Raw genomic sequence first — 16,874 nt, 5'->3', positions numbered from 1 at the left:
TCAGCGTCTCTCTGTGACGACATCCAGATGAGCCGAGTTCATGTCCAATGAACTCGGCTCACCTCATGCACGTCACTGACAGCGTGGGAAAATTCTCACGCTGAAGCGCTGATTGCAGGAGAATTTTCCCACGCTGTCAGTGACGTGCAGGAGGTGAGCTGAGTTCATTGGACATGAGCTCACCTCATGCACATCACTGACAGCGTGGGAGAATTCTCCTGCACTCAGCACTTCAGCGTGAGAATTTTCCCACGCTGTCAGTGACGTGCATGAGGTGAGCCGAGTTCATTGGACATGACCTCGGCTCATCTGGATGCCGTCACAGCGAGACAGTGAGGAGCGCAAGCATGCCTGCGCTTCTCAGTGTCTGCGGGATGACAGACTGGATGGCAGCGTTCTGCTGCGGTCCAGCCAGTCATCTCGATGTAGCAGAGCTGAAGCTGTCGTGGGAACCATGGAAAGGTAAGGATGAGGTTGGTTTATTATTTTTCTTTTATTGCAGGAGATCGTTGGCTTCAGCTGGAATGGGTGTGATGGTAAGTATGGTTTAATTTAGAACAATAAAGAATTGTGTCTTTATTTCAATTAAAGGACTTTATTCTGGGTGTTGTGTTTTTTTTAAATACTTTACTAGAAATTCATGGCGGTCATGTCTAATACTGGCGTGACCCCATGAATTTTGGGCTTGGGGCCAGCTGATAATACCAAGCTGGCCCTAACCCCTTTATTACCCAGTGAGCCACCGCACCAGGGCCCTGGATGAGTTGGGTACAGCGCCAGAAGATGGCGCTTCTATGAACGCGCCATTTTCCGGGGTGGCTGCGGACTGCAATTTGTAGCGGGGGGGGGCCCAGAAAGCTTGGGCCTCCCTGCGCTGCAGATTCCAGCCCCCAGCTGCCTAGTTGTACCTGGCTGGACACAAAAATAGGGCGAAGCCCCACGTACTTTTTTTTTAATTATTTCATGAAATTCATGAAATAATTAAGAAAAAAAGGCCTTCCCTATATTGTTGTGTCCGGCCAGGTACAAATAGGCAGCTGGTGGTTGGGGGCAGCCCGTTCCTGCCTGCTGTACCTGGCTGGACACAAATATAGTGCGAAGCCCCACTTCAATTTTTTTTAATTATTTCAGGAAATTCATGAAATAATTTAAAAAAAATTGACGTGGGGCTTCGCACTATATTTGTGTCCAGCCAGGTACAGCAGGCAGGAACGGGCTGCCCCCAACCACCAGCTGCCTATTTGTACCTGGCCGGACACAACAATATAGGGAAGCCCTTTTTTTCTTAATTATTTCATGAAATAATTTAAAGAAAATTGACGTGGGGCTTCGCCCTGTTTTTGTGTCCAGCCAGGTACAACTAGGCAGCTGGGGGCTGGAATCCGCAGCGCAGGGAGGCCCAAGCTTTCTGGGCCACCCCCGCTGCAAATTGCAGTCCACAGCCACCCCGGAAAATGGCGCGTTCATAGAAGCGCCATCTTCTGGCGCTGTACCCAACTCATCCAGGGCCCTGATGCGGTGGCTCACTGGGTAATAAAGGGGTTAGGGCCAGCTTGGCATTATCAGCTGGCCCTAAGCCCGAAATTCATGGGGTCACGCCAATATTAGACATGACCACCATGAATTTCTAGTAAAGTATTTAAAAAAAACACAACACCCAGAAAAAAGTCCTTTAATTGAAATAAACACACAATTCTTTATTGTTCTAATTTAAACCATACTTACCATCACGCCCATTCCAGCTGAGGCCAACGATCTCCTGAAATAAAAGAAAAATAATAAAGCAACATCATCCTTACCTTTCCATGGTTCCCATGACAGCTTCAGCTCTGCTACATCGAGATGACAGGCTGGACCGCAGCAGAACGCTGCCATCCAGCCTCTCATCCCGCAGACACTGAGAAGCGCAGGCTTGCTTGCGCTCCACAGTGTCTCTCTGTGAGGGCATCCAGATGAGCCGAGTTAATGTCCAATGAACTCGGCTCACCTCATGCACGTCACTGACAGCGTGGGAAAATTCTCCTGCACTCAGCGCTTCAGCGTGGGAGAATTCTCACACTGAAGCGCTGAGTGCAGGAGAATTCTCCCACGCTGTCAGTGACGTGCAGGAGGTGAGCTGAGTTCATTGGACATGAGCTCACCTTATGCACGTCACTGACAGCGTGGGAAAATTCTCCTGCACTCAGCGCTTCAGCGTGGGAGAATTCTCACGCTGAAGCGCTGAGTGCAGGAGAATTCTCCCACGCTGTCAGTGACGTGCAGGAGGTGAGCTGAGTTCATTGGACATGAGCTCACCTTATGCACGTCACTGACAGCGTGGGAGAATTCTCCTGCACTCACCGCTTCAGCGTGAGAATTTTCCCACGCTGTCAGTGACGTGCATGAGGTGAGCCGAGTTCATTGGACATGAACTCGGCTCATCTGGATGTCGTCACAGAGAGACGCTGAGCAGCGCAAGCAAGCCTGCGCTTCTCAGTGTCTGCGGGATGAGAGGCTGGATGGCAGCGTTCTGCTGCGGTCCAGCCTGTCATCTCGATGTAGCAGAGCTGAAGCTGTCGTGGGAACCATGGAAAGGTAAGGATGAGGTTGCTTTATTATTTTTCTTTTATTGCAGGAGATCGTTGGCTTCAGCTGGAATGGGCGTGACGGTAAGTATGGTTTAATTTAGAACAATAAAGGATTGTGTCTTTATTTCAATTAAAGGACTTTATTCTGGGTGTTTGTGTTTTTTTTAACTTTGACTATGGGGTTAGTAATGGGGGTGTCTTATAGACGCCTCTCCACTACTAACCTGGGCTTGATGTCAGCTGGCATTATAAGCTGACATCAACCCCAACCCTATTACCCCCTGCCACCGCACCAGGGCAGCGTGGAAGAGCGAGGCTAAGTGCCAGAATTGGCGCATCCTATGAATGCGCCATTTCTGGTGCGGCTGACGGCTGGTGTTTCTAGCCTGGGAGGGGGCCAATATTCATGGCTCCCTTCCTGGGCTATTAATATCAGCCCCCAGCTGTCTGCCTAGCCTTTGCTAGCTATTAAATTAGGGGGGACCCCACGTCATTTTTTTTGGGGTGTCCCCCATTTTAATAGCTAGTAAAGGCTATGTATTCAGCTGGGGGCTGATATTAGTAGCCTGGGAAGCTCCGTGGGTATAACCCCCTTCCCAGGCTTCAAACATCTGCCCCAGCCGTCTGCTTAACCTCCGCTAGAGCCTAAAATTAAGGGGAACCCCACGCCAATTTTTTTAATAATAAATCCTTTATTTTAATACTAAATGACAAGTACAGTAACCAACACTATCACTGTACTTCATATATATGTGACTGACATGTTTCTATCTATCTAATCTATGTGTGAAGCTCTATTCTGTCTGTTATAAATTGTCGGGTACCGCTGCTGAATTGCCGGCCGGCTTTTTTAAAGAGACGGTGCATGAAAACACTATTATTTTTTTTGATAAATCCTTTACGCTAAATGACAAGTACAGTAAGCAGCACTTTCACTGTACTTCGTATATATGTGGCTGACATGTTTATATCTATCTAATCTATGTGTGAAGCTCTATTCTTTCGGTTCTAAATTGTCGGGTACAGGTGTATGCCGCTGCTGAATTGCCGGCTTTTCATGTTTCACTGTTGGCACTGTTCCCATCGATTTGGGCAATCACTGTAATGCCACAACCACCATGGCTGTGGCATTACAGTGAGTGGCAGACAATCCCTGCATGATTGGTGCTCTAAATAGCGCCAGACATGCAGGACACGCTTTTGGTGCACGAACAGTTATCGAACATAACCTCGAACAGCCGAATTTTTTGCAAATCGTTCGGGTTCGTCGAACAACTCGAACACCGCCCAAAACAGCTCGAATTTGAGATTGGCGAACAGTTCTAGTCGAACACCACTCATCTCTAATACTCGCTGAACGCCGAGCTTGTCGAGCACTGTGATGCGCGGGCGAGTACTGAGTAGTGGCGAGCATGTTCGCTCATCACTAATTTTTACCATTGTTAAGGAATGGGTCTCCTATACTGGTAATGCCCATGCTCCTAGTGCATGGGCTTAAAAATATTTACCCCTGGGGAGTATCCATGAACGGAACATACTGTATAACATACAGAATGTTAGAGGTAAACCTCTAAAAATATTTCCCACTGGCATCATAAACACCCTTACAAAAAAATTATGTGGGTGTTCCATCAAGTTCACCCTGGTGATATGGCGGTGGAGGATGAGGAGAAGGAGAAGGAGGAGAACAACAGAAAATAGACAAAATCAGGAAGCTTATACCCATGTCTGCGTGTGAAGAGGTGCATGGAAATAGACACCCCCCCCCAAAAAAAAACCCCTGGATTTAACTTTATGTTCTGCAGCTATCTTCCGGTGGTGTTGAGAAGTCCGGCCCAATCCAGTCTTTTTTCATTTTGATAAGAGTCAGCCTGTCAGCATTTTAAGTTGACAGGCTGATGAGTCTATCAGTTATAATGCCCCCGGCAGCACTAAAAACCAGCTCTGACAAAAAGCTAGCGGCAGGGCAGGCCAGGACTTCCAAGGCGTAGATAGCCAGTTCTTGCAATGTGTCCATCCTGGATACCAAAAAACTATAAGGCACAGAGGAATCACGTTGGTACAGTTGGCAAGGTACTCTTTCAACATCTTCCAAAACTTTTCCTTCCATGTCAGAATACCCCATGCATTAGGGCCTGAGTGATGGGAGGGTCTGAGAAAACTGTCCCACACCTTTGACAATGTTCCCCTGCCTTTTGCCTTTACTGCATCATACTTGTGTCTCCCTCGCCTATACTCCTTGGTTGTCCAAGGAACTGTGACCTCTGCCGCCGATGTTTTCAGATTGGAATATTTTTAATAGTTTCACAACAAAGGCCTTCTGGTACTGCAACATTTTACTAGACCTCTCTGCCACAGGAAGGAGAGATAGAAATTCTCTTTGTAGCATGAGTCTTGAAGTGTGACCAACCAGTTATGACTGTCAGCCAAAATGCGTTCAAGGCGAGGGTCACGGGAAAGGAAGTGGAACATAAAGTCAGCCATGTGTGCCAGACTGCCACCAGCCAAGACTTCCCTGCCCTCACCAAGAAGATGTCAATGCTATCCCCCTCCTCCTCATTCTCTCTTTCCTCAGACCATCAACGCTGAATAGACGGTATGGATGTGTTGTGGGTAGTACCGTCTGTAGTGCAGGAAACCAGCTCCTGTTCCTCCTCATCCTTTTCCTCCTCCTCCTCCCCATTAGAACCCACTCCATATTGGGATGAGATGAGGCTGGGCTGTGTGTCATCATCCTGTTTGGTTCCTTGCTCCATCTCATCGTGCTGCGCCTGGAATGCCTCCTTTTTATTTTTGAGCAGCGAACATTTCAGAAGACAGAGAAGCAGGATGGTGATACTACTTATGGCTTCATCACCACTCACCATCTTGTTGAAGTCCTCAAAGTTTTGGAGGACGACACAGATGTCTGACATCCATGCCCATTCTTCAGTTATTATGATCGGAGTCTGACCTGAATGCTGACGGGCGTGCTGAAGCTGGTACTCAACAACTGCCCCTTGCTGCTCACAAATCCTTCCCAACATCTGCAATGTTGAATTCCAATGCATTGTGACATCGCACACTAGTCGGTGAGCTGGAAACTCTGCTAAAGCACGGCGAGGGCAGTGGAAGCTGTAGGTGACTTTCGAAAATGGGCACACAAATGGCGTACTTAGACAAGCAGCTCAGGCAGATCCGAGTAGGTTTTGAGAAACCGCTGAACCACTAGGTTGAGCACATGGGCCAGGCATGGTACGTGTATGAGATTGCCTAGCTTCAGAGCTGCCACCAGGTTCAGGCCATTGTCACACAGGACCATGCCTGGCTGTACATTCAGAGGTGACAGTCACAGATCTGCCTGCTTTGTTACAGCTGTCAACAACTTTACAGAGGTGTGCGGTTTGTCCCCTAAACATATTAGCTTCAGCAGTGCCTATTGCCGCTTGTCTGAGGCAGTGCTTAGGCTTCCGACTGATGTGGTCATTTCAGAGATGGAGGTAGAGGAGGAGGTGGAGGAGGTGTAGAATGTGGGGGCAACCCTGATTGACCCAGGGCCTGCAATCCTCAGCATCGGGAGGACGTGTTCTGTCCCAGGATCTAACTGGCTTCCACTATATTAACCCAGTGTGCCATCAGCGAGATGTACCGCCCCTCCCACAAGCACTTGTCCGTGGTTAGGTGGAACTTCCCAGTAACTGCGTTGTTGAGTGCACGGCTAATGTTCTGGGACACGTGCTTGTGTAATGTGGGGATGGCACACCGGGAGAAATTGTGGCGGCTGGGGACCGAGTAACGAGGGACTGTCGCAGCCATCAGGTTGTGAAAAGATTCCATCTCCATGAGTGCAAGAATTCGAGAAATGTGTGAGTTTATTAATGTGGCCAGTGGGGCATTGGCCGCATATTTGCGCTTGCATTCCGAGTACTGGGGTAGGGACAACTGAACGCTGCACTGGGACAAGGACGTGGACGCTGACAGTGATGGTTGCAAGTGTTCAACAACAGGTGCAGGGCAGGAGGCATCTTCACCTGTGAAACAGACAGTGTTGTCACCCACAGACACTGTTTCTGAACCCTGGGGTTCAGGTCCACCCACTCAGGTAATTTCTGTCATGTTCCTTTGCATGCTGGTCATGGTAAAGATGGTAGTTTTGCTGCCCCTGCTGATGTTAGCCTGGCGGATGTTGCGAATGGCCTTTTTGGGGTTATCTGGACAGTATTTATAAAAGAGCCAGACTCCGTAAGACCTAATAGTGTGGGATCAATTGTCTCTCAGCATGGTGTGAAGAAGGAGGATCAGGGTGAGGAATATGTGGTCCAGACTCATGGCTACTGAGATTTGACCGTGTGTAAGACATGGTGGTAGTGGTGGCAAACTGACGGGAAGCATTATCTGCTATCCAACCAACAAGCTTTGCACACTGCTCTGGCTTCAAGAGTGATGGTCCACGGCCCCCTAGTAATGGACAGGAAGGGAGTTCGACATGATGTGGGTGTTTGTTGTTCTTTTTCAGCAGGCATAGTTTCATCTTGCCCACAGCCTCGGCCTCTGCATGCACCATCACCATCACTTCCAATTCCCTGTCCCTTGCCATACGCCTTTACTATTTTAAATATAGTGAAATATTTGGCACATTCCACAAAATTTCTGTATTATTACCAAATTAATATGCGATCACATGTGGTGACCACGGTTTTAGGCTGTGGTCTTGGAGTATAGTATTTGTCATCGACCAAATGTGAATAGGTTCAACAAAACACAGATGGCTGACTTTAAATTGAGTGGAATATTTGACACGCGCCACAAAATGTCTGTATTATTACCAAAGTAATATGCAATCACATGTGACGACCACGGTTTTAGGCTGTGGCCTTGTGGTATAGAATTTGTCAGCGACCAAGTCTGAATAGGTTCAACAAAACACGGATGGCTGACTTTAAATGGAGTGGAATATTTGTCACGCTCCACAAAATGTCTGCATTATTGCGGCAGTAATATGTGACGACCACGGTTTTAGGCTGTGGCCTTGAAGTATAGTATTGGTCAGCAATCAAGTATGAATAGGTTCACCAAAACACAGTTGGCCGACTTTGAATGGAGTGGAATATTTGGCATGCTCCACAAAATGTCTGTATTATTATCAAAGCAACATGCGATCATGGTTTTAGGCTGTGGCCTTATAGTATAGTATTGGTCAGCGACTAAGTGTGAATAGGTTTAACAACACACAGCTGGCTGACTTTAAAAGGAGTATATTTGGCATGCAACACAAAATGTCTGTATTATTACTGCAGTAATATGCAATCATGTTTGACGACCTCGGTTTTAGTCTGTGGCCTTGTAGTATAGTATTGGTGAGCAGCAACCAAGTGTAAGTACGTTCAACAAAACACAGAAGGCTGACTTTAAATAGAGTGGAATATTTGGCACGCTCCAAAAAATGTCACAATTAATACAGCAGTAATATGGGATCACGTGTGATGATGGAAATGTTTCTCTGCTTACACAATACGGCAATGTAATAAAAATCCAAAAAATCTGGCTGTATTCTGCTAAAAACCAAATGGAGCAGAAAAGTGTAGTACTGTATTGTTTTTTAAGCAAATAATCAGGATTAAGAGAAAAAAAAATAGCCCTGATATCTAGGGCTATGGATATCTGTAACAACAGCAGCAGACAGAACGTGCAATGGACCTTATTGTGCTGTATACACTGTCCACAAACCCTTCCTACCTAACCTAACTAACTGTTCAGATGTATAAATTGCTGTGTAATACCTGACTAAAACAAGCTACAATTCTTTCCCTCACTCAGCAGCAGCTCTCCCTACTCTCCCTGTTTCTGCGGTACACTGTGATGAGCATAGGGTCACCAGGTCTTATATAGACCTGATGATGCTATGCGGCCAGCCAATCACTGTAATGCCACAACCAGCATGGCATTACAGTGAGTAGCAGGCAATCCTTGCTTGTTAATTGGCTCTTCAAAGAGCGCCAAACAAGCGGGGAGGGGACCCGAGCTCCCGCCAATACTCGCCAAGCGCTGAGCATCTTGAGCAGTGAGATGCTCGGGCAAGTACCGAGCGGTGGTGCGCACACTTGCTCATCACTAGTAATATTCAAAAATGTCAATGAAGAGTAAGCATCTTGTAGGAGAATGCTTAGATTTATGTGTAGAGAGAGTTTATTAGTCTCTCTGCTTTCCTCATCACTGTTTACTGTGAGAAAACATACTCAATTTTGTCTCTGTGTATCCATCTTGCTTCATGACTCTTGTTTTATGGTGGTTAAATAGTTAAGACTGCTGGGTGGATAAGTTTGAAGTTTCTGTTCAACCACCCACCCCCACCCTTCCCTAAAATATGTCAACTCATATTTTAGTGGGAAGGTTTTTTATCTGAGACAGTATTTAAACATGAGCTGTGTGAAAATAAACCAGAAGTACATCATATTAAAGGGAATCTGTCACCCCTGGCACTTTTCTGACCTCTAATATGGCCATACAGGTGATAGAAAAGTGAATCTTTACTTACCTGTATGCCCCATATTAGAGGTCTAGTGGCTGTGAAATTGCTTTTTATTTCTTCTGGCTTATGATGGGGACGGGAAGAAATCTCGCCTGCTTGATTAATTAAAATATTTCTCCCCTCCCCTGCACATCACAGTGCTCTATGACGTGCAGTCCCCGTGGCCGGATCCCGCACCAGCATACTTCACCTTCTTCCACAAGGCACATTTCCCTGCCATCTGTGTATCCTTGTACAGCAGGGAACTTGTGCCCAGGTCCCGGCGAGTCACTCTGACTTCCTGGTGCCTATGCACTAGATCTCTGCTCTACACTTGTACACAGATGGTGGAGAAATGCGCCTTGCAAAAACAGGTGAAGTGCGCAGGATCGAAATCTGGCCATAAAGACTGCACATCACAGGGCACGGAGACGTGCAGGGGAGGGGAGAAATATTTTAATTAAACAAGTAGGCGGGATTTCGTCCCATCCCCTGGAAGGGAACACATCATAAGCCAGAAGAAATAAAAAGCAATTTCACAAATACAAGACTTTCTAATATGAGGCAAACAGGTAAGTATAGATTCACATTTCTACCACCTGTATGCCCATATTAGAGGTCAGATAAGTGCCAGGGGGTGACAAATTCCCTTTAAGGTTGTGCTGTTTGTTCTCTTAAGCACACATAATCATATCTTAATATTTGGAGTTCGAAAGGCAATAGAAGAGAGGTGATTTCACTCAAAAAATACACGGCATTGAATAAGCACTTAGGTATACAGATTAACAAATCAGCATGCACTGCCATTGTTCCCTCCCCCTGATTATTGATCATGTGATGTCTGGATCTAGAGAAGAGGTAGGAGCTGCTGGGTCCTTGGAGATTGACAGCTCTGCTGTAACGGCAGAAGGCTTGAATTTTCATTGCAACTAGGGCTAATATGTCAGCCACCTTTACAGGGAAAATCAGCAATAAAAATAATTTATTAATGTTAAAATGTCCTTCAATGTACTTTTATGACTTTATGGAGAGAAATAAAGTGCGTAAAATAGATTTAAAAAATAAAAAGAAAAAGACACTGCAAGTCTGAATTGCTGTTTCTCCGACTATCAAAAAAATCAAGTCAATTATAAAAAAATTATTTCTGTGTAAAGGGAAACACAGTTTAAAATATTTTTAAGCGATCCTTTGTGGTTGAAAAGAAAGTACAAATATGTTAAAATTTGATACGTATTTCCTATATTTCATTAGATTTTCCCTGATACAAGCAATAAAAAAAAGTATAAAAGTGATAAAAAAAAAATTAGCTCCATGTATCGCAAAAAAAAGGTAAAAATTATTTGAATATCCAAACAAGAAAATGTTTAGAGCAGTTGACAGTGTACTATATATATGAAAAAAAATGAAAATGTGCCTAGTTAGGAACGGTGCAAATTGACACTGGTCTAATTTGGTTATAAAATTACAAAGGCTTTTTTTAACTAACCTTCCAAAAATTATCTCTTTTTTTAAGGTGCAGACTAGCTGTTTTTAAAGTGAAGAAGCAATGGCTTGTCAACAAGATGTGCACAAAATTAGCCATATATTTGGAGCTGTTCATGTTTGTGAATGTTCAAGCGGGTACGCTTCCCAGCAGCAGTATCTTATATTTTTAAAACACAGTGGGCAGAAAGGTGATATGTGGCTGTGCAATGGCAATGGCAGCGGCAGATGGCAAATGCACGGTATATAAATTGGACAGGGTAGGCAAGGAAATGTCTGACAATGTAGGACGAGCAATGGCAGCCCTGACAGCAGCTGTTGTACTGTATACATAACATGATGGACAGGGAGTAGATGACTATCTGAGCATAGCCCATTGTCACTTGATGCAGCAGAAGTACTTTGTAGAAGACAGGACGCAGACAGACAGGCAGATGGTATGCCCGATATAATCAGTAACGTTAGCCATACTGAAATGAAAGTCGACATTGATTCATGCCTGATTTATCCTGACAAATGTAAGATTTTCAATAATTGCTGGGAATAACATGGCCACTGCTTGAAACTGTTTTAATATGCTGAGCTAAAAGTGCATGGTATCGGGGGCCAGGGTATCTTCCAGATAAAGGATACAGTGCAGGTAAGACTGAAACTGGTTGTTCAGATGGTGCAATTCCATTTGCTGATGTGCATCAGGTTTGTGTAGCGGCAAATAAAACAATTAATCTATCATGTCATATATACTGATAACACTGCTGCTGCCTTGGTAATTTGTTGTATTTGTACTACTGGCTGCTATGTTGAAGTGCTGACCCCAAAAATCACTGACATTATCAACAAAAATGAAAATTTTGGAAAAGAAAATTGTATTTATGGAATTTCAAGAATTTATGTTTGATAATTAGCAACAATTTTACTCCTTGTGACCTGGCCTGAGCAGAGGCTACACATGCAGGGAAGGGTTGAGACTATGCAGGGACGAAGTGACTTTGCTCAAAATTAACATATGCCAGGTTGTATACTAAGTAATTAACAACAACACAGCATGAGCATTGAATAGAATGGTTTTCTAGCAACGTGGGAATGAATTCCCACACCCAAGATGTCCGCACATAGGTATCACAACCACCATGACCACTAACACAGCTTTCATGTACTTTCTTCCCACTAAAATTCTTGCCAGACCAAATGTGACCAGTGTTTGGTACTACCACTGCCAGAAAGGTTATAGGCAGTACTGTTGGTGATGCCGCTAGTAATGTTCAAAAGGGGAAAAAAATTCCAAGTGGAGAGAAATTGTGAAAAAAATGCATTTCTGACATAGTTTTTTAGTAAATTGGTTTTATGGTGTACATTTTGTTGTAAAGATGACCTCGCAATATGATTCTGCTCATCAGTATGATTATGATGATACCAAACATGTCCAGTTAGCGGTGAAAAAAGAAATCAGAAGTTTTCAAAAAAAAATTTTTAATTGTCACCATTTTCTGAGACCCGTGATTTTGATTTATTGATAGCATTTTGGGATAGATTTGACATTTTGATCGCTCTTTACAGGATTTTTTGTGGCATTGGAGCAACCAAAAAAATGTAATTTTGGCATGCTTGAATTTCTTTTCGTTTACAGTATTTACTGATCTGGTTAATTATTTTTATAGTTTGATAGATTGGACTTTTCTGAAATAGCAATATCACATATGTATTTTTTTTATTATCTTTATTTTTAATAGGGGAAAGGAGAGTGATTTGAACTTTCATATTTTTTATTTTTTTCATGTTTTTTAAAACTTTTTTTTTTTATTTTTCACTGTACTTGTTAGTCCCCTTAGGGGACTTGAAGCTGTGATCTTCCTCTTTCAGCAGATATATACATATGTGAAAACCAAAATACCCACCAGTTTGTAGGACGACAGCTTTTACAAGATCTTTGCTCTTTCTCTTAGTCTGGATGACCTCAGTTCCACAAAAAAGAACATGTTTTTTGTAGTCATCACCACTGTGTTCCATCCAAGGAACGGAATTGTTAATATTTGGGAGTGGTATCTTCGTAACAGGGACACTTTCACCTTGAAATTGAATTTAAAGGTATGTTTTTAAGTTATCTGTAAATCAATTTTCTGGTTCTTGTGCATGAAGATCCATCAGTGTCACATACTTGCAGAGTATAGACAAATATTAAGTAAATAAAAGCAAATCAATGCAAAATACATTTGCAGCTTTCATTTCAACAAATAGCTTTGGGTTACATGTAAAAAATGAAGCTGAATGGGGATAACTAACAAATGAAGTCATTTTCACTCCTCTCAATTTTTTTATTGAAGTAATAGCAGTAATTCAGCACATGTTATGATGTCCCATAAAAAGCCCTAAAAAATGTAAACTATAAAGTGCACAAAGACATCTTAAACCCCAAACATCAACACTCTAGACTCAACTCGCCGGCTATATACCCTTGCAAAAACTTAAAGGAATTATTATATAATATCTCAACAATCAAAAATTTATATAATTTTAAGGAATGAAGAAAATAACAATATATCCATACCGGTTAACATTGCTTCATTAACAGTACATCCTCCATTGATTAAAATGGCATCACATGGTAAGAATAGCTTGTTTCCTCCAAAAACAATGACATCGCCTGGAACCAAGGACTGAGATTGGACTTCGGTAATTTCTGTTAAAAATAAACACAACAATAATTACATAAAAAAATATTTCTAGGGGAAGAGAGGTCAAACAATATTTAAGGGGGGTTTCTGTGGTTTTATAAATTGTGAAGAGCAACATTATATAACCACAACTCAGGTTTCAAATTTTCACCTTTTTCTATGCCACAGCGTGGTTACCACCGATACTGCAGTCTGTTTTTTTTTTTATATATATACACTTGTGCTCAAAAGTTTACATACCCCGGGAGAATTCTTGATTTCTTGGCCATCTTTCAGAGAATATGAATGATAGCAAAAAAAACTTTTTCTTCACTCATGGTTATTGTTTGGGTGAAGCCATTTATTGTCAAGCTACTGTGCTTTCTCTTTTTAAATCTTAATGACTACCAAAAACATTCAAATGGCCCTGGTAAAAAGTTCACATACCCTGGTGATTTTGATCTGATAAAATGCACAGAATTTGACACAAACGGGTTTGAATGGGTACTAAAGGTAACATCCTCACCTGTGACCTGTTTGCTTGTAATCAGTGTGTGTGTGCAAAAGCTGAGTGAGTTTCTGGGATCTAGACAGACTCTTGCATCTTTCATCCAGCCACTGACGTTTCTGGATTGTGAGTCATGGGGAAAGCAAAAGAATTGTCAATGGATTTATGGGAAAAGGTAGCTGAACTGTATGATGAGACCAAAATTTAACTTTTTAGCCACAACCATAAAACTTTACATTTGGAGAGAGGTCAACAAGGCCTATAATGAAAGGGACACCATTTCTACTGTAAAGCACGGAAGTGGATCACTGATGTTTTGGGGATGTGTGAGCTGCAAAGGCAGAGGAAGCTTGGTAAAAGTTGAAGGAAAGATGAATGCAGCACGTTATCAGCAAATACTGGAGGCAAATTTGCACTCATCAGCCCGGAAACTGCACATGGGACGTACTTGGACGTTCCAACATGACAACGATCCAAAAAACAAGGCAAAGTCGACCTGACCATGGTATTAAGAACTGGGATATGTGAACTTTTGATCAGGGTCATTTATATGGATTTGGTTGTCATTAAGGTTTAAAAAGAGAAAACACAGTAGTTTGACAATAAATAACTTCACCCAACCAATAACCATGAGTGGCGAAAATGTTTTTTTGTTATCATTCATATTCTCTGAAACAAGAACAAGAAAGCAAAAATTCGGCCGGGGTATGTAAAATTTTTAGCACAACTGTATATACTGTATATATAAACAGTACAGACCAAAAGTTTGGACACACCTTCTCATTTAAAGATTTTTCTGTATTTTCATGACTATGAAAATTGTACATTCACACTGAAGGCATCAAAACTATGAATTAACACATGTGGAATTATATACTTAACAAAAAAGTGTGAAACAACTGAAAATATGTCTTATATTCTAGGTTCTTCAAAGTAGCCACCATCTGCTTTGATGACTGCTTTGCACACTCTTGGAATTCTCTTGATTAGCTTCAAAAGGTAGTCACCGGAAATGATCTTCCAACAATCTTGAAGGAGTTCCCAGAGATGCTTAGCACTTGTTGGCCCTTTTGCCTTCACTCTGTGGTCCAGCTCACCCCAAACCATCTAGATTGGTTTCAGGTCTGGTGACTGTGGAGGCCAGGTCATCTGGCGTAGCACCCCATCACTCTCCTTCTTGGTCAAATAGCCCTTACACAGCCTGGAGGAGTGTTTGGGGTCATTGTCCTGTTGAAAAATAAATGATGGTCCAACTAAATGCAAACCGGATGGAATAGCATGCCGCTGCAAGATGCTGTGGTAGCCATGCTGGTTCAGTATGCCTTCAATTTTGAATAAATCCCCAGCAGTGTCACCAGAAAAGCACCCCCACACCATTACACCTCCTCCTCCATGATTCATGGTGGGAACCAGGCATGTAGAGTCCATCTGTTCACCTTTTCTGTGTCGCACAAAGACACGGTGGCTGGAACCAAAGATCCCAAATTTGGACTCATCAGACCAAAGCACAGATTTCCTCTGTTCTAATGTCCATTCCTTGTGTTCTTTAGCCCAAACAAGTCTCTTCTGCTCGTCGCCTGTCCTTAGCAGTGGTTTCATAGTAGCTATTTTACCATGAAGGCCTGCTGCACAAAGTCTCCTCTTAATAGTTGTTGAAGAGATGTGTCTGCTGCTAGAACTCTGTGTGGCATTGACCTCGTCTCTAATCTGAGCTGCTGTTAACCTGCGATTTCTGAGGCTGGTGACTCGGATAAACTTATCCTCAGAAGCAGAGGTGACTCTTGGTCTTTCTTTCCTGGGGCAGTCCTCATGTGAGCCAGTTTCTTTGTAGCGCTTGATGGTTTTTGCAACTGCACTTGGGGACACTTTCAAAGTTTTCCCAATTTTTCGCACTGACGGACCTTCATTTCTTAAAGTAATGATGGCCACTCATTTTTCTTTACTTAGCTGCTTTTTTCTTGCCATAATACAAATTCTAACAGTCTATTCAGTAGGACTATCAGCTTTGTATCCACCAGACTTCTGCGCAACACAACTGATGGTCCCAACCCCATTTATAAGGCAAGAAATCCTACTTATTAAACCTGACAGGGCATACCTGTGAAGTGAAAACCATTTACGGTGACTACCTCTTGAAGCTCATCAAGAGAATGCCAAGAGTGTGCAAAGCAGTCATCAAAGCAAATGGTGGCTACTTTGAAGAACCTAGAATATGACATATTTTCAGTTGTTTCACACTTTTTTGTTATGTATATAATTCCACATGTGTTAATTCATAATTTTGATGCCTTCAGTGTGAATGTACAATTTTCATACTCATGATAATACAGAAAAATCTTTAAATGAGAAGGTGTTTCCAAACTTTTGGTCTGTACTGTTTATATATACAGGGTGGGTCATTTATATGGATACAACTAAATTAAATGGGAATGGTTGGTGATATCAACTTCCTGCTTGTGGCACATTGGCATATGGGAGGGGGAAAACTTTACCAAATGGGTGGTGATCATGACAGCCATTTTGAAGTTGGCCATTTTGGATCCAAATTTATTTTCTTCAATGGGAAGAGGGTCATGTGACACATCAAACTTATTGAGAATTTCATAAGAAAAACAATGGTGTGATTGGTTTTAACGTAGCTTTATTCTTTCATGAGTTTTTTACAAGTTTATGACCACTTGTAAAATGTGTTCAAAGTGCTGCCCATTGTGTTGGATTGTCAAGGCAACCCAGTTCTCCCACTCTTGACACACTGATAGCAACACCGCAATATATATATACAGTACAGACAAAAAGTTTGGACACACCTTCTCATTTAAAGATTTTTCTGTATTTTCATGACTTTGAAAATTGTACATTCACACTGAAGGCATCAAAACTATGAATTAACACATGTGGAATTATATACTTAACAATAAAGTGTGAAACAACTGAAAATATGTCTTATATTCTAGGTTCTTCAAAGTAGCCACCTTTTGCTTTGATATCTGCTTTGCACACTCTTGGCATTCTCTTGATAATCCGAGCTGCTCCTAAATTTTACAAATTTTCAAAACTTTTGTTCCAGAATTCATGCGTGAAAGCTTTGATATACTGTATATTTTGCCAATTGTGTGCACATGCACTAATATATAAGTCTGTCTGCAGATCTGTCTGTGAATAATAAACACAGATTTAAG

At 42.6% G+C, this 16,874-nt stretch overlaps 1 protein-coding gene across 4 annotated transcripts in view; it reads right to left on the bottom strand.

Annotated features, from left to right (window-relative positions):
• The window catches only part of LOC141259330 (probable cation-transporting ATPase 13A4), a 1,218,891-nt gene that overhangs the window by 448,926 nt on the left and 753,091 nt on the right, over positions 1-16,874 (bottom strand). For all 4 annotated transcript variants that reach the window (XM_073675148.1, XM_073675147.1, XM_073675149.1 and 1 more), the window contains exons 9-10: positions 13,082-13,213; positions 12,432-12,602 (exon numbers count right to left, since the gene is read on the bottom strand). In XM_073675148.1, the coding sequence (XP_073531249.1) occupies positions 12,432-12,602; positions 13,082-13,213 (303 nt within the window). The remainder of the gene's footprint in view (positions 1-12,431; positions 12,603-13,081; positions 13,214-16,874) is intronic.

Source organism: Phyllobates terribilis, unplaced genomic scaffold, assembly GCF_046119375.1.
Source record: "Phyllobates terribilis strain yellow unplaced genomic scaffold, ASM4611937v1 Scaffold_3__8_contigs__length_932513732, whole genome shotgun sequence".
NCBI lineage: Eukaryota > Metazoa > Chordata > Amphibia > Anura > Dendrobatidae > Phyllobates > Phyllobates terribilis.
This window is presented reverse-complemented; position numbering and strand designations above follow the sequence as displayed.